At 44.5% G+C, this 18,059-nt stretch overlaps 1 protein-coding gene across 9 annotated transcripts in view; it reads right to left on the bottom strand.

Annotated features, from left to right (window-relative positions):
* Positions 1 to 18,059, bottom strand: part of klc1a (kinesin light chain 1a) — a 38,937-nt gene that overhangs the window by 5,491 nt on the left and 15,387 nt on the right. For 2 of the 9 annotated variants that reach the window (XM_046411905.1, XM_046411906.1), the window contains exons 6-15: positions 17,721 to 17,808; positions 15,116 to 15,217; positions 12,087 to 12,260; positions 11,856 to 11,955; positions 11,515 to 11,567; positions 10,974 to 11,041; positions 10,632 to 10,740; positions 9,070 to 9,231; positions 2,927 to 3,063; positions 551 to 617 (exon numbers count right to left, since the gene is read on the bottom strand). In XM_046411905.1, coding sequence (XP_046267861.1) covers positions 551 to 617; positions 2,927 to 3,063; positions 9,070 to 9,231; positions 10,632 to 10,740; positions 10,974 to 11,041; positions 11,515 to 11,567; positions 11,856 to 11,955; positions 12,087 to 12,260; positions 15,116 to 15,217; positions 17,721 to 17,808 — 1,060 coding nt within the window. Of the gene's footprint in view, positions 1 to 550; positions 618 to 1,976; positions 3,064 to 3,478; positions 6,072 to 9,069; positions 9,232 to 10,631; positions 10,741 to 10,973; positions 11,042 to 11,514; positions 11,568 to 11,855; positions 11,956 to 12,086; positions 12,261 to 15,115; positions 15,218 to 16,688; positions 16,738 to 17,720; positions 17,809 to 18,059 lie in introns of those variants that run through there. The other 7 variants (XM_046411907.1, XM_046411911.1, XM_046411909.1 and 4 more) reach the window with 7 other exon arrangements.

Consider the following 18,059-nt stretch of genomic DNA (forward strand, 5'->3'; position numbering starts at 1 on the left):
TTTCAGGTGGAGCTCACTCCGAAACATTTTGTATACAAGGAATGATTATTTTAATTATGGATTAATGTGCTGATTATTTTCTCTATTAGATGGAACCATTTAACATTTTTACATGAAAACTGATTTTCAAAACAGTTGCCAATTTATTTTCTGTCGAAGGGCTAAGAGACCAATCTGCTGTTTCAGCTACAGTGGTACTGTTGTGTGGTCGAATTTATAATAAATAATCATATTTCACTAGCTCTGCATTTTGTATACAGAAATGGGTTATCTATTTGTTAAAGCAAAAAAATAAAAAAAAATCAACATACATGTAAATATTTTTTAATGGTTGAGAGTATGGGCAATGAGCTGATTGACTTAATGTAATAGTGTTACTACGAGCCGTTTTATTGGGGGTCCTTTAATAGAAGCAGATGGGAGTTCTTCTGGAGGTCGACCTTTGACCTTTCCATAACAGGATGTTATCCCCCAAGGCCACCAGCAAGGCTAAAGACAAACCGAGCGACTCTCTGCAGATACTTTAAGGCCCGACACTCGGTCTCCTTACTTGGTAGTGGTCACTCGCAGCCTTGTCCGCCATGTTAAGAACCCCGAGAGAGCTGGCTCGCTTCATGCTGCACCCAGAGCGGTGACATGCAGGGAGGTGGTGGGGTGAGGGGGGGGGGGGGGGGATGGAGAGTCAGCTGTGAGGATTTTAGCTCAATGGAAGTAATGATAAGCATGTGTTGGTTAATGACATCCATAATATTTTCACACAGAGGTTAGTTTCATATTTCTTAAAGTGGTTTCACAACATCTCACTTAGAAAGTTTAGAAGGTTAAATGTTTCATTTCTACATCACTTTTTGATATGACAGCCCCTGTAATTTTGTGAAAAACCTTTGGCTGCTGTTCATCCACGTCTCACACTTTGGCTCATTAATTAAAACAGCTACAGTCAAGCTATTCGCCCATTTGGAAAACTGATTGATGGTCTAAGGATTTACCAGCCAGACATTTTTCACAACTCAAAACCCTGTAATTATCTCTTACCAATGGCTTGTAACTGATCTGAGCATTTTGTTTTTACTAACCATTAATGAAGCTACCTCGCCGTTCCTTTATAAAAAAGTTCCTTATCAGAAGGTTCAGGTCTGATATTCACATCAGCTCATGCTGGAACACAAACTTGAGTCCACTGAGGAGACACTGCAGAAACACGTCCATCCTAACAAGAAATGTGATCCTCATCCTAATGCAGACTTAAAGTTGAGCTTCCAGAAATTAAATCTGGAAATGTTTATATTTCCAGACTTTTCCTCAAAGCATTGCAACTGCTTTCTCTGAATATTATGACAATTTCAGTTCTTTATTTAAAAAAAAAAAACACTCTATTTCAATTCTAAATTTTTTTTCTTAAAATATTACAAGAGTTTTTATTATGTGAAAGGGTGTAAGTCTTAACGTGTCCACTAGATGGCACCAGAGTAAGGAACGTTTAGGTGAGTTGAGAACCTCGCGATTAGCTGATCTGTTATGTTTTGTTGTTTTGTTATTTGCTGAAGGGAAGATGCAGCCTCCATGCCGAGTGATAAGCAACATGTACCAACTAACTACAGCATCCAGTTCGAAGCAGCTGCTGAAGACTGAAGAAGGTTGTATGTCCTCCTCTTTTCCCCCCTGCACGTTTCCTGTTAAACTGTCAAAAAAGGCAAAAATGCCACCCAAAAATGATCTTTAAAAAAGGGGAAAAAATTAGCAGTGACTGAGCAGATCTTTGGAAGTTGTGGGGGTTTTGAACGTGTTGACTTGTTAAAATGGAGCTTTCTGCAGTGATTCAACAGCACTGTGAGCCATCAGAACAAAGATAATGAAGATGATGATGATGATGAAGCAGTGACATCTTCATCACCATCATCTCGAGGAGCCACAGAGAAGAGCAGCACAGAAAGGAAAATGGAAACCCGTGAGCACACAGATGAGGCATGCAAGGAGACGTTCAAAAAAAAATTTATTCATAAATAAAAATTCAACACGACAGAAACAGCCATGCAGACAGGTGTGTCCTTCCAGACTTAAAACCACAAAGGAAATGAGAGGGATAAAAACCAAAGCCGAGTAAAAGTGATCTTTCAAAACAAATTGAAATAAACCATCCAAAGCCACAAAATGCAATAAATAGTTTTAACTATTAGTTGTTAAAACAATAAGAGTCAATGAGCTCCACAGGCCTCAGGAGCACGAAGGCGTTTCAGAAGCTGACATTAGTGGTTTGTGTGCTGCCGCAGGTGATTTTCTACACGTCTCGTGAGTGGACTTTAAGGTCAAAGCGTTACGTTCCCATTTCATCAGCACCTTTCTGTCCTCGCGCTGCTCGCTGCGCCTCGTTAGCTTTCTGTTTCTCTCACACTCACGTTTGGTCTTCTCGAGTAAAAAGTAAAAGGTTGTAATATTTCCAAAGTTGAACTGTAATTAAGTACAAAGTTGAAAAGAAAGCAAAAAAATTAAAAGCACAAGAGTATTTTTCCTGACAACATTACAACTTCACTGTTCTGAAAACAGTACGACATTTTACTGTAATGTTTTCCCCCAAACTCAGACCCGGACTGAACCGCGGAGGACTCGGCTGCTGGACGGACGCAGCGTGAGAACAGAAAGGTGAACCAACGCAGAGCAGAAAAAGGTGTGTGTGTGTGTGTGTGTCAGCAGAAGCTCCCTCGAACATTTCATGTGCAAACACAGCAGAAGTGTTACACCACTTCACCACCAGCAAAACAGAGCCAATCCCTTCTTTTACTTTTGGTTAGTAGTACGCCGCCGCCGCCGCCGCCGCCACCACCACCAGGCCGAGGGCTGGAGGCTCGGCTCGTTCCTCCAGGCCTCCAGTGCATAGAGTGAGTCACCTGTGGCGGGTCAGTCGGGTGGGGGTGGGGGGGATAGTTACCCGGGGTTTTTGGGCTCGCTGTCTCGGGTCGAGCCGCCGCCGCCTTTCAGCTTGCGGACGAGTTTCTCGCTGCTGCGGCGGATCGACGCTCTCAGTTTACTGAAGGAGCCGCTCCTCTTCAGAGAGCCGGAGCCGTCCTGATGGGAGACGTCACAGGGTTACACTCGTTCACACACACACAAACAGGAAGTGAAAACCAGCAGACTCAGAACTGCTTCTGGTCTGCAAAGCTTGGACTGAAACCCGACTGTAGGCTGAACATCGAGCAGCATTTGTCCTGCTGTACACAAAATACCTTCATTTAAAAATAACTATCCATCAAAACAGAATTATATTAATAACATGAATCTGCAATGTAACTGGTAAGTTAGTAAATACATGTGAAGGAGTACAAACTACAGTATTTGTCTCCAAAGTGTAGTGAAGTGGAAGCACAAGGGAGCAGGAAATGGAAATACAAGTACAGCACTTGAGTAAATTGTACTTTGAGTAAGATTTTTATTTTCCCTGCAAACCTTTAGTGGTTTTCCTTCATCACTAAGATTCAGTATCAGCGCTGAATCAGGCGGACTGATGTACTCTTAGTAACTTTAGGGATTTTTATGAACCACAGGTCTGATCGGGGAGTTAAAACTTCAGACGAGGCTGTGAGGTTCAGTCAGAGATCAGCCGGCGGCCGTCACTCGTCAGACGCCAACATACGAACACGAGTGCCAAGCAAACGCTCACGTGCAAACACGATGCAGTAAAACAGAAACCAGCAGACTCGTGCTTTGATCCAGAACACCTGAACAGGTTTGATCCACCTGACCTGTTCTAGCTAACACCTGTGTGGCTGTGCAAAGGACCTGGACCTGGACCTGGACCTGGACCTGGACCTGGACCTGGACCAGTCCCAACACGGAGTCGGTCATGTGGCTGGACAAAAAAGTCTGTCTGATGCTATACAGAGGATGCGACCACATCTGAATCAAGTGAAGTATAAGTACCTCAAAATAGTGCAGTAGAGGGTTTTTCACACTGCGTTTAACCCAGGCTGAAGGCCTTCTTACATACAATAACAATAAGAAACATTTCTGACCAGAAGTTCCTAAACGTGACCAACACATGCGTCGAGACAAACGTTTTAAAGCTCACAGGACCTCAGACATCCCATCCATGTAACTTACCGTCACACTGACGAGAACAGAAGTGTGTCTGTCTGTCTGCTGAGATCAATACTGCGTCGGAAACTGATTAACCAGACAACAGAATCAAAAGCTCAACTCTGGGTTTCCTTCTGGAGAACAGACTTCACACACTAAAACGGCGTCCTTAATGAAGATCGTCTACAAGTAACTAATGAATGTGATGATGAATGGACGTCATGTTGTTGTGTTCTGAGGGATGAGGCTGACTGGCTGACTGTCTGACTGACGGCGTCTCCTCCATCAGAGACAAATGTGACGTTTGACTTGCAGAGCTTTTGAGTCCACACTCGATCACATTCATCACACACGAGTTCAGTTCATCTCCGCCAACCGCTTTGCCTCCAGCTGGCGTCCTCGCAGGGCTGAGGGGTGTTAATGTTTAGAGCTCGCACACACACAGAAAAGAGAGGGGACACACAAAGAGGCGACAGGCACAGCTTCAAGGTGAGCAAAGAGTTTAGGTTTTATTAGAAGTTAAGAAAGACAAAGTGTAAGATGCACAAACAGGACAGGACACGCAGATTATTATTAGCAGGAGCTGAGAACACAGACGAGGAGGCTTTTTCAATTCCCACGTTTCCCACAATGCAGCTGTGCTTGTTCACAGAGACCCCTGAGCACCCCCACCCACCCTGACGTCTATGTACACAGATATACAGACGGCACGCAGGCCGCATGCACGACGTCTGCACTTCCAATCGGCCAAAAGACGGAAAGTTTCACATCGCAGCTTGATCAGGCGAGCTCTCTCTTCTGCTGCAGACTTTGAACGCATCGTGCATGAAGCCTGTTACCTTGACTGCGTCCTCTCGTCGACATCACAACACGGTTTGGTCTGATATCAGTGCGACACACTAATGACTAAAACTCTAACAGGAGCAGAAAGAGTCACTCTCGGTCATGCTGACGAGTCACGCCGATCTTATTTACAGCATGTCAAAACACTACGAGCTTCGAGTCACCACTAACGACTTTACATACAAACGATGGCTTTAGCTGAATGGACGACAGACGAAAACTTTTTAACCTCCGCAGAGAGAAAAGCCGGAGAGGCAGGAGGACAAAGGTTAAAGCTTCAACTCTGACCATTTCACACCTGGACGCACCTGTCGAAGGGCGGATCATAAGTGATGTGTGGCGGTTTTTGTTGGAACATGATGTCAACAGGACGTCAAACTGATCTGTTATCCTGCACGAGTCCCTGAGTGAAGGACTGACTGTTTGAATATTTAGGTTATGTTCAACATCCTTTGCTTTGTTTGTCATTCCTGTTTTCTGCTTCTAAGCAGCTTTTTGCAGATCTGTTTTAATCGCACAGACAGTTCTGGATGTTTGTCAGGCAGGGCTGAGCGAGTTCTCGGCTGTACTCGAGACTGTAAAGTGAATTAACAGGTGCGACTCTGGTTAGTCTGGTGCTGATTTGGTAGGATTTAGAAAGTCCAGAGTCCAGGTCAAAGTGGACAAAGTTGTGCTTTAGAACAAAGAAGAAGAATCTGGTGTACGGTCAGTCTGCCCTCACAAGGTCTCCAATGATCTATGAAACGAGTCTACAGCCAGTGTGAAAGCAGAGTTTAGAGACCCTGGACTGACTGAAAGAGAGAGAGCAGAGAAGCTTGTGTTAAAGTTTCATGTTGTCTCAAATAAACCTCCACCCCAGTCCTCTCCCGCCCACAGTCCACTGCTTCAGGACTTGGATTTGGACACACAGACCGTCTCCACATTTCCCCCCCAACCTGCTCCGTGTAAAAGCAACGCTATCGCTCCGGCTCGACCCGGCCCATGAAGAATCCCAGCGGGGGAGGAGGAGGAGAAGGAGAAAGAGGGGGGGGGGAGTCAGAGCTGAAGAAAACTGCAAAGCTGAAGGGGCTGAGGCGATGCGAGGCGAGGCGAGGCGAGGCATCCGTCATGCAGAAGACAAGTTTTTTAGAACCATTACAAGGCATCTGGAGTTACGCCTGTCGGTCAGATGGAACAGGAAGTGAAGAGAGAGAGAGAGAGAGAGCCGTGAAAGAAGGAGAGAATAAAAGACAAGTGAGATGAGAATCAGACAAATAGTTTGAGGGATGGAGGGAGGGAGAGAGGAGAGGAAGGGGAACAGCAAATCACAGAGACGAGCAGGGTTTCCACAGCAGACACAATACGTCTCTACCAGCCGGTGCGTCCACCTCACCGTACAAATCAAGGAACAAACTGGTAAGACTCTGTCAAAACATAAATGATCCTCACTGAGAGACTATGATTTACTGTTACACACACCACATGCTGCAGAACTGGACGAGGAGGTTCTGAATGGAGCCGACTGTTAACGCTGCTAAAAACCTGAGGCGACGGGAAAATGGAAAACCACAAAGTAAACTCATTAACTGAAGCAACCAAAAAAAAGAGCACAAGCCTTTACAGTCTCAACACCAGCAATTAGACTCGTCCAGAGATCAGGATCAGAGCAACAGACGGTGAAATTTCTTTTATTTTTTTAATCATTTCTGTTTAACTTCAGTCCACTCCAGCTGAGGAGCGACTGAGCTGTAATTCACAGGCGTCACCACTAGGGGGAGGTTTTGTAGCGTGTGATGATGGAGAGATACTGTGTCTGCATGTGGAACATTGTTAGAACACTTAGAACAAGATTAAACTCCGTCAGAGCACAGCGTAAACACAGAGGAGGCGCAGGGCAGAGCAGCCAGACGCTAACTGAACATCTGAGTCAACTCACTCAATATTTGCACACGATTTCACGCAGACTTTGGACTAACGCAGTATTTCTTCTGCTGATTGTATTTTTTGGCTACACGGGAACAAAATGGTGCTGCAAATAAAGATTATTTTCATTAATGATTAATTGTTTGGACTAATGATAAGCAAAAATGTCCATCACCATTTCCCCAAATCCAAACTCACTTATTAAATTGCTGTTTTTGCCTGACCGACAGTACAAAACCCAACGATAATAAATTACAGTCTGTATGGAGCTGAATCTAAAATGTTAAGTATAAAGTGAACGGCACATTTCTAGAGATTACAGGGCTTTGGAGACCAATTAGAAGAGATTTAACACGAGTCAGCTGAATGATAATCAGCGTTTTTAAGTGTTTTTTAGATTTCATGTGTCCGCGTTTAGCTTGCAGGCCACCTAAACACGCTTCCTGTCTGGCTGCTGACATGCTGACAAAGCAAGCAGGGGAAAAGAAGAAGATGAGAAAAACCACACTTTACACTCTCAGGCAGCAGCTCATCGTAGAAATGCAAAGGAGGGACAAACAGCACAGTGGACACAGGTGACAAGCATCAACAAAGTGCCCAGAGGACACAGAAGGAGTACAGTACAGAGCCCATGTTGAGTCAGATGAACACACTGATGAGTCACCGAGCTTTTCACAGCATTTGTCAGTAATAATGATAAGAGTGAACCTGCCTGTGGACAGAGCTGAAGTGGAAGTGATGATCTGTTTGACAGGCCGGAAGGAAAAACCATGTTTTTACCCATCTGATGCAGCCCATTGAGTTCATAATGACATTAGAAAACTGCAATGTACTGCATACATTTTCATATTATTCTTCATTATATTCATTGTGCATCTATATATGTATATTCACACAGACTGTGTCTGCGATGCCACTTTGATCTAAATCTGTTGTGCATATACGTTCATTAGATTTTATGGGATCAGTAAATTCTGATCTGATGTTCTCCTGACTTCCAGCTGAAGCTCTTCCAGACAGAACAGGCTGCTTTCCTGCCTAAAACCAGCCCAAAGATCAGCTGCTGATGTGAGATCGTCTGCAGGAGGTTGTATGCTAATGACTGGCTGACAGGACACACTGTGTGTGTGTGTGCGTGCGTGTGTAAATACACACTGATGTGCCTCACACCAAACCTCCCAGAGCCACGAGCTGAGGTACAGGAGGAGATGCTGATTGGTTGTTCAGGGCGCTATGACTACTGTTGCTATGTGAGCAGGCGAGCTCTGAGCAGCAGCAGCAGCAGCAGCAGCAGCAGCAGCAGCCTTTCAGAGATGACACGGTGGGCAGCCTACAGAGACTCTACATCTACATGTTGTGACACTGCAGTCGCGAGAGGCTCTGCAGCAGAGTGTTAGGTGGCTGTTGTTGACATCAGTAGCCAGAGGGGGGGGACAGCTAGGAAACCTCTACAGGAGGGAAAGTTTAGCCGAGAAGTTTCTTACGAGCAAAGCGCTAAAAAAAGAAAATGCGAAACGCTACGAGTGAAGCGCCTGCTGTCGGCGATCTAAGATGGAGCCAAGTGAGCGTCTCCACAGAGCAGCTTCTCGCTTGGTTTTATTAATCAGTCAGTGTAACAGTGAAGTACAAGCAGGAACTACTGTAGTAATTCTGACAGTCAATCAGCATTATCAGTGTAGCACAGCACAAATATATCTTACTTGCACATTTTAACAGCTTTGACAGAATTTACATCCATTTCCTGAGTAACAACCTCATGGTGTCTTTCTTGACTGAAGCCACAGATGAACATTTTTTTTACAATTTTGTCTTAATATGCGATCTGTCAAGCAACATTTAAACAATCTGAACAGATCTTAATTAAAATTAGCGGGTAAACTGCAATAGAGACTCAGAGCTCATCACTTTACAGTCCACAGTCAGACTTTGACTTCAGGCTCATTAAAGATGAAGTTGCCATAAGGACACAGAATTAGCTGACACTTTTGGTCAGTTACAGATCAGCAACTGTTTTGCTAGCTGAAAATACAAAACGTTTTACTGTCACCAAGCACATCAAAACGACTGGATGAAGCAGCTGACGCTCCACAGTTGAAACATTTTGTCCAAACCGGTCTGATGTGACCTCGCACTGGTAAAACATCTGTTTGTGGCTTCTGTCCAGAAAGATGGAGGCTGTCTGTCATACGGACGTGTTGTGTGTTCCTGGTCAGGACTCTCAGTATCGTGTTGAGGGCTGTGTACTGTACTTACCCCGTTCCACTCCACGCTCATACTCACTTCCTCGCCACCGTCCGGCCCGCTCTCGTACTTCACCGTGTCAGAGGTCAAACTCTCGCGGCTTCGCTGCTTCTCACGGGCCTCTGGCTCGCTCAGAACCTCTGCCACGCGCTGCTTATGCACATTGTCCAGACCCTGACACACACGCACGCACACACACACACACACACACACACACAGCAGCAATAAATACCAATTCATCTAATCCAATTAAAGTAAAAGCTGAGCACTTTGGCCACCTGCAGCTTGTCTCTCTCACACACACACACACACACACACACACACACACACACACGGATGCTGTTCAGCTGACAGGCACAAGCACCAATTCAAACCAATCCAATTAATATAGAAGCTGTAGGCTTCTGCCACCTGCTGTGCTGAATCAGGCCCTCACTGACACTCATTTACATCAGGACTGATAAGAACCAAACAAAGTCACTGACAAAAGAAAAATGCAGGAAAACTCAGCGGGTTTTTGTTAAGGAAACAGCAAACACAAGCCTGTCGTTTCCTGCAGCAGCTGATGTTGATTCTTCACTACAACCAATTACAGTTACATTCAGCTTTGAGTTCCCACGTTTTAATAGTATGTAAAAATACTGCCATGAATGTTTTGTTTAACACGAGTTTTCCACATAAAAAGTTGTTAAAAAAAACCTGAGAAGAGGCTGGAAGCACAACTTGTCTTCATAGAGAAAACACTAGAGGAAGTTTAAAGTTACTTCAACACGTTTTCTACAGTGAAGGTGAAAAATCCAAGCAAGTTTCTAAGTGAAAGTAACTTCAGAAACAGGCTGGCAAATAATTAAAGCTGGACGATCGACGCTGCTACACCACAGCGCAGACAGCAAAGACTTCATGCTTCCTGTCTGAAGAATAAAACAACCAAGACGTGAAGAACACAAGAAACAGGAGAACAAACTGCAGAACGCTGATGCTGTCTGACTGAAAACGCTCTGAATGTGTGAATAGGCGGCCTAAAAAAGTGCACGCGTATTTGTAAAAGCTCCTTAAGTTTATACAGCAGCACTACATCTCTCAGTTTCCTGCTGCTTAAATTAACATGCCCTCTAACACCTAGAAACTGTCTTCAGTTTCACATTCTCAGCAGTAAAATACAGGCCCAAAACACTGATTTAACGCACAAGTTATCTGTTTACAGTGTGATTAATTGTCCAAACTCTCCGCAGCTGTAACACTGAGCCACAGGAATCACGTTTAAATACCATCACGTCTGATTCCCTAAATGAGAGATTCGATTCCTGAGGATAAAAGCTGCAGGGCTTCACCGCCGCAGCACACTTCTCATCTCCACAGGAGACCCCATAACGTCTCAGATGTTTAAAAGCTGCAACCGCCAGCTGCTCAGCATCCCGAGCGTCTCATTTCGTCCCTAATTTTACGCTGGACGGAACATTTTCTTCATTTTCTTTTCATTTTCTTTCTTTTTAATCTGCAGTAGCTGCTGAGCTGACGCAGTGTGGGTAAGTCAGTCGGTCTGTCAATCCAGGCGCACCATCCAGAGACCACACCTGCTTTCTGGACCGCATGGCAGCTTCCTCCAGGGTATCGGCAGCCTCGAACTTGCCCTGCCGCCTGTAGAGGGCGCCCAGGTTCTTCAGGGTGGTGGTCACTGTGGGGCTGCGAACACAACAACAAATGTAATGTTTGCTATACAAATGATTAACATGTACAGTTGAATAAGATGCTTTAGCAAAACAACAGACACAAAAAAACATGCACTCGTGAGAACCAGCAGACGTGTACAAGCAGTGATGAGCAGTACTTTGTTTCACGACTCGTCTCTGCATTGTTGTAAGGAGACGTTTGATGTTTTTAACCTTTTTTGTCCTGCATCCTCGTATGAAACTGACCTGTCGACTTTACAGGCTTTGTACCAGCCTCCATATTCTCCGAAGGGTGAGCCGTCCTTCTGCTTCCCCTTTAAAGACAAAACTCATGTTCATTAGTCAGAACTGCTTCTGGGAAGCCACAGGGACTTACATTAATGTTTCATGTCTGGACCCATGAACTTTAAAATGTGAAGTGATTTCTGCATTAAATTAATCCCATTTTTAATACCATCAAAGATAACACGAAGGGATTTTAAATGGTGGGATTACGGTCGAGTTAGGGTTCGTTCCTTGAACTACTAAACCTTTTAAACCATGACGAAAATAAACCTCTTGTTGGGAAATTCGGGTCAGCATTAGATGGTCATTATTGCGTCTTAATCTGCTAATCCAACTCTTTGTAAAGTCAGTCCTTCCTTTTCCATCTTAAATAAGATTATAAAGCTGTCAGAGTAGTTTCACGCTGCAGTCAGCGTAATTTAAAGGCAGCTAACTGGCGAATGTGTCACACTTTGGGGACAAACATGAAAGCATTTGAAAAATACCAACAGATTTGGCTCACTTTGCTTTGCTCCTCTCTCTCCTCGGCGTGCATCCATATCGGTTTGTTCTCATCTGCAGACAAACACGCACACACACGGCAGGTAAGCAGTGAATCAGCACAGACAAACGCTCACGCAGGTAAACAGCAGGAGACAAGTGTGAAGAAGAGCTTTGGTTTCTGATTTTCAGCTGAAAGGTCATTTTTGTTTACAGCCACCAAAATGATAACATTAACCTTTACATTAGAGGCAGGGGACAGCGTGTGTGTGTGTGTGTGTCTGACTTTTCATATTATCAAGTCTGGATACGAGGTTAAAGGCTGACGTCTCCAAAATGTTATCATCCAGTCACATGTCGTACCGTCCACTGAGCCGAACTCCCTCTCGTGGGCGCGGGTGAGGATTTCTTTGTACAGAGTCTCAGCCTGCTTGAACTTGCCCTGTTTCAGGTAACAGGATGCCTGAAGAACGCAGAGAGCCAAACGTTAAGAGTCTGCAGAGGAGGGTACATATCACACACAACTGCAGCACACAAAATGTTGATCCAACATGTCAAGCTTGTTGTAAAATCATTATTTCTAAAGCCACTCACCAGGTTGTTCTTGGTCTTGGCCACGTTGGGGTCGTCGGGGCCCAGTTTGGTCTGGTAGATCTCCAGCGCTCTCATGTAGTAGTATTCCACCTCCTCGTACTTGCCCTGGTTCTGACACAGCAGGGCCAGGTTGTTCAGCTGCTTGGCCACATCTGGGTGGTCTTTGCCCAGCACCTGGAATGCAAGCAAGTGCGACAGTCATTACTTCAAACAACCAGCGTCTCAGTTGTGCCATTTGGTTGACAGCCCTTGTCCACGCTGAGAAACTGAAACCAGGTGCCAGGGAAGCTCAGGGAAGCCATTTAGCTTATTCTCACTCAGTAACTGGTCGGCAATTCTTCTACTTACTTCTCTGACTTTCCCTCAGTGTCAACCTTGAAGTTCAAATAAGTAACACAGTTTTATTCCTCATGTCCAGCTTTGTAATTTTGGATTTCCTGGAAAACAAAACTGTGGGCTACTGAAAATGAACACAAACTAACACACGACTGAACCAAGAAACGTGTCAGGTTGTGTTGACCCTCGCAGTTTGTTTGTAATGTTTAGGCTCTCACATTATATTCAACAGCAGTGTACACCTGCGCAACACATGCCATCATACATCCAAAAATTTGTGCTGCCATACTGGGAATCAAAGCTGCAGCTGGTGTTCACACCGACCTCCACTAAAGGTCTGACCTGCTTGGTGGACTATTGACCTGCTTGGTTAAACAAAACCTGAGTGCAGTGGACAAACACATCAGTGCAGCAACAAACAACAACAACAAACAACCTCCTCTCCCGTCTGCAGAGAGCAGAAAGATGAAAAACGACCATTAAAATCTTTAAAAGAGCGGTGGGAGCTTTTCCCGTGTGCTGAGGAGGCTTGAAAACGACAGAAGGAAACTGCAGAGAGGGTTTTAACTGAATCTGACTGACCAGCGCAGAGAGGGAGATCAGAGGGAATGAAAAATGCAGAATAAAAAGAAAAAAGAAAAGGAGAAGAAAGTGCCAGGAGGCAAAAAGATGATTCCAAAAGGATGACGGAGGAGAGAACATTAAAGAGAAAATGAGATGAAGTCAGGGAATGCTGGTACTCTCTGCTGGCTGCTGCTCAATGAGACGCCTTTAAAAAGAGTGAAGAAAAGGGGGATGTGAACAATCCGGACGGATAAAGAAAAGCACTGGGAGGAAAGTTAGAGCATCAGATATGAAAGGTAAACCAAGTAGCTTCGTATTTGTCCATAAAGGAATTTTGCCTCAGATTTTTTGGCAGCAGACGTCTGTAGGAGGTCTGAGATCAAACCCCTCCTGATCATTACAGGATCACCTCCGTCCCTGTTGGAGGCTGACAGCCTCCTGCTGTCTGTGATCCACAGGATGCTGCAGAGCTTTATGAGCGGAGCCACCTACAGTATTCACTCAGTCCTGGCCTCCCACGCCTCCCCCTCCTCCTCCCTCTCCTCACCACACATCTGACAGCTCTTCTCGAAACACTGTTAGCTGGAAAAGGAGTGCCGCAAGTCACACGCAGCGACGAGGAATTGATCGTGTTTACTGAGGGATGCCGGGCCTACAAATGCCAAAAAGTGCTGCAGTCTGTGGTGGTTTCTGGGAGGCTCTTAGAAACACCACCTTCATCAAAATTAAGCAGAACAGCCTGTACTTTAGGGCACTGACTGAATCCATGTTTTACCCAAATATTTACTGAATACAGGAATCTCTGAGCAGACAGTTTGTTTCTATCCCGCTGAGACAGACGTTCATCTTTCAATAAAAACGTCAGCAGAGACACAAAGAGGCAGCAACAGCAGGCAAAGCTTCAGTTTCCTGTTCAAGGACTTTTGAGCAGAAAATTAAATTTCTTACTGCAGTTACAGGATGTTCGGGTTCTTCTCTCCATTAAGCACTAACTTAATTAAATACTTATTTAGTGCTTTTAAGTTTGAGAGAAACTTTGATGCCTGTTTAAAAAGACAAAAGCAGAAGTGAGAGTCTTTGTTGTGTTGGAGACGTCGCACATTGTGGGTTTGTTTCATTTAAACGACAAGGCCAGAATTATTTATATGCTTTTGATAAGCTTATTAACAAACCTGATAGAAACACCAAAAACAACAAGGCAATACTTCCAACTGTCCCAGCCTGTTTGTGGTAAAACACTGTGTGCTAATGAAGACGTAAATCTTTACTAACTACTACTACTACTTACTCTAACTGGTCAACAATTAAATTCTTGAAAAGAAATAATTCCTCAAACAGTTGGACATTTACCAACTGCTGTATGTGAGACGGAGTCAAAACAAACCAGAGTTACCCTTTAATAGAGTGTTTGGTGGCTTTGTAGTCTGAAAAAGCATCAGATTTGGACTTTCCCATCAAAAAAGATGAAAATTCTGCACGTTTTATTCAGAATCAAATATTTTTATTTCCTCTCAAGGAAACTCAACAGCCAAAAGCTTCTACAGCAGTTTTACAGCTTCATCTCCCAGTGTCCCTGATGCTCACCACACTCACAAACTGAGCTTTCCTGAACTTCTATAACAAGACAAACTGCAGGGGAAGCAGCTCAGCAGCAGCCGCCATGCACAGCCCTGCCTGTGCAGGAAAAATCCTTCATCTTAAATGAGCGCATTATCATCCAAGTCTAAGTAGCACCAAAAAAAAAAGAGAAAGCGCTCAGCTTAACCAAAGCTGACGTCTCATTCTGAGAGGAGTGGAAAGCAGAGCGAAGGAGGTTCTGTTCAAAGGCAAGAGACAGACACGCAAAAAAAAGTGTCTTCAGTTCTCTCAGGGTTGCTGAGCGGCATCTTTGCATGCACCAATCCAGAGGCCAGACAAAACAATGACGTCCGCCCTGCCTATGCATGCTGTCGGATGCATCTTTGAACAGCACAAAGTGAAGGGAGAGCAGGAATGAGGTGATATTTCAATGCTAACAACATGAGTTAATTAACTAGTATTACTTTTGACAAGGTAACCAGTAACCTGCAACATTTGAAAAGTAAGCTTCCTATCTGTTCAGTCATGGTGTGCGATGACCTTTGACCCACCTTCTCTCTGATCTCCAGCGCTCTCTTGCACAGAGGCTCTGCTTCCTTGTACTTCCCCCTCTTCCCATACAGGACAGCCAGGTTGTTGAGGGTGGCTGCAACCTGTCAGGGACACAGAAACCTTCATCACTTCAAAATGTTTCTCAAAGCTGCTGATGAGGCTCGATCATCTTCACCCACGTGCACAGTATGTGTTAATGCAACCGCAAGATTCCACCACAGCAGCTCAGTGCCATTGATCTGGTGAGAGAGTAATTAATGAGGAGGAAAAAGATGTGGATGGTGAAACAGGAAGTGATTATGGTGGGCTGTAATTTAATCTGAATCACGTACGATGACTCCCCCGCACGTGCACTCAGGAGGAGGACGAGGCGTCTGGAGGTCACCTCTGATCTCTGATTCAGACGGGCTCTGGTGGCCATGTGGACAGAGTGGGAGGACAGGAGGGAGAGGAAGGGCAGAGGGGTGAGGTGAGTGGAGGAAGGGGAGCTATAACAGGAAGAAAAGGAAAAGCCACTGCACTCACAAAACTAATTTATCTTCATTTTTGGTTCGGTTCAATTTATATGAATCCTTACTTTTCCTTCGCAGTCTATAAGAAATCTCTCTAAAAGATGAAGATATCAGAGAACAAGGCTGTTTCCATGTGTCCAAGACATGTGGCTTCAAAGTCAATGACCCATCTTCAGCCTAAAATGTCCAGGTGTGCCCGTGCAGAAAGTTGTATTGAAGTATATGTGCTCCATTAAGATTTAGTGATTTAATGAAAAAATAAGCATTAAAGACTTGAATGCAGCTGAACTCATTCAGGTCATCACGACGGGTCCAGTACTGACCAAAACTAGAAGATCAAAGTCAGAATCTCTTCCAGGCTTCATCCCGAGGCGGACTCCACTTCGCAGATACTTCAAAGCTGCTCGATGTGTAGGCCCAGACCACAATCAGAGGAGTCTGGAGAGACTTCCACCACCGTGACCATCAGCTGGGGGGCTCTAAACTACTTCCATATGTAGCTGTTGCCCCACACCCAGGAAAGACTGCAGCCTGTTCAAGACTTTGGTTCAGTAAGAGGAGTTAAGAGGTCAAATAACTCCACCTTTCAGCTTCTTCATGCCAGTTTTCATGGCCAGGAACCACCACGCCAAGCCCTGCCTTCACCTGCCACCCAAATGGCAAAGCTCCAGGCCTCCCAGTCAGCTATTATGTGAAGGCGATGTGTTGGTACAGGCACAGCTGGTGATGCAGAACAAAGTCCAGCAAGTTTAAACCTGAATTCAAGATAATGTTTCTCAGTGAACAGCTGGTTCTCAAATTTAGAACAGATTCCCTATACTGGCGGTTCAATACAGGGTGAAGACAAGGCTGGAGAGACTGGGAGATTAGGGGAAAAAGGAGAATAAGACGAGAGGCAAAGGAAAAATCAGGAGACGGTGGATCAGTGTCAGATATCTGGCTACACTCTTGTCAAAACTATGATTTTCTGGTGACAACAATCACTGTTTCCGTGTGGAAAAGAAGGATCAGGGCGTGGTGGCAGGATGAGAGGGAGGAGGTGGGAGGGGAGGGATCTAACCTCAGAGTGATGGAGAGTGATGGAGGTCCACACAGTGGAGACAACAGGCCTGCTGGGGTTAACACAGTTAGTGTTTACAGTCACACTGACAAAACAGATTAATGGGTCTGAGAGGAGGCCTGAGTCAATTACTTATTAAATCTACTGTTATCTGAACCACAGTCATAACCGTGGACAAATACATTAGGGGATGTATGTTTAGAAATCTAAGTTATTAACGTGTAAGGCAGGAGGTTTGAACAGGTTTTAGGGTGTCATGAACTACTCTCTCCCAACTTCATATCAGCTGCACAGAAGTTGTTGTTTTGTTTGGAAATGGTGGATCATGGAAGTTACTACACTGGAGTTTTTAATAAGTTAAGGCTAAAGACACAGCAGGCAATTTCAGCACGCTAATTTTTCAGCAATAGTAACAGCAGTCTGGCTCTTTAACAATGACAAATAACTTCAAACACTACCTTTGGCTGCACGCTTTTTATGGCTGTCTCTGTTTGTAATATGTGTTACCTGAGGGGAGGCTTGAAATGAACTTTATTGATCAGTGAGGGGGAGGGGGAAAAGGCAATAACCATGTGAGCAAATAGGAAATAAAAGGAAGATGGAAGGCTCAGTATAACAAAGTAACAAACCTATTTTCTTTTTCATTAAGTGTAATAACTCAGAGTAAAGTGTTTTACGCTGCAGACAGGCATCAATCATCAGTGTCACATAACAGCAACAGGACATAATTTTGGGAAATACATTTATTGCTCAGAGTGAGATAAGAAGAGCAACACTACTCTCATCAGCTTAGCATAAAAACAGGAAACTGATGGAAAAAGCTAGCATGACTCCCAAAGAAACTGAACAAGACTGAAAATGATAGTACTGTACTTTAATGTTGTTAAGGTGCTAAAATATGGCTTGTGTTTCTTCTTTCATTTACATTTATTTTGGGCATTTTGTGAGTCTTTATACATGTTTTTCTGCACCTAACGACAAGGACGTTTTCAGTGAATAACTTTGATGTAAGGCAGAGAAAGATGGACTCACAGCTGGGTGGTCCCTGCCTAAAGTCTTCTCCCTGATGGCCAGAGCATCGTTCAGCAGGTTGGCTGCCTCCTTGTATTTGTTCTGATCCCTGACGGACAGAAGCAAACAGAGTCAGACAGAAACACACAAACACAGATGGACAGCATCACAGACAAGCACACAAAGACACCAAACATAAACTCTGCTTATATTATTTTCAGGTGACGCGGTCCAAATAACTCTGCAGCAGTTCCCACAGTCAGCGCAACAGCCTGCTGACAACAGGTCGGCCCAGTCTCTCATTCCTTCAGCGTAACCAAACCAAAAACCTGCACTGACTATTCAAAGGTTAAGATTTGT

The sequence above is a fragment of the Scatophagus argus genome, chromosome 15 (assembly GCF_020382885.2).
Source record: "Scatophagus argus isolate fScaArg1 chromosome 15, fScaArg1.pri, whole genome shotgun sequence".
NCBI classification, from domain to species: domain Eukaryota; kingdom Metazoa; phylum Chordata; class Actinopteri; family Scatophagidae; genus Scatophagus; species Scatophagus argus.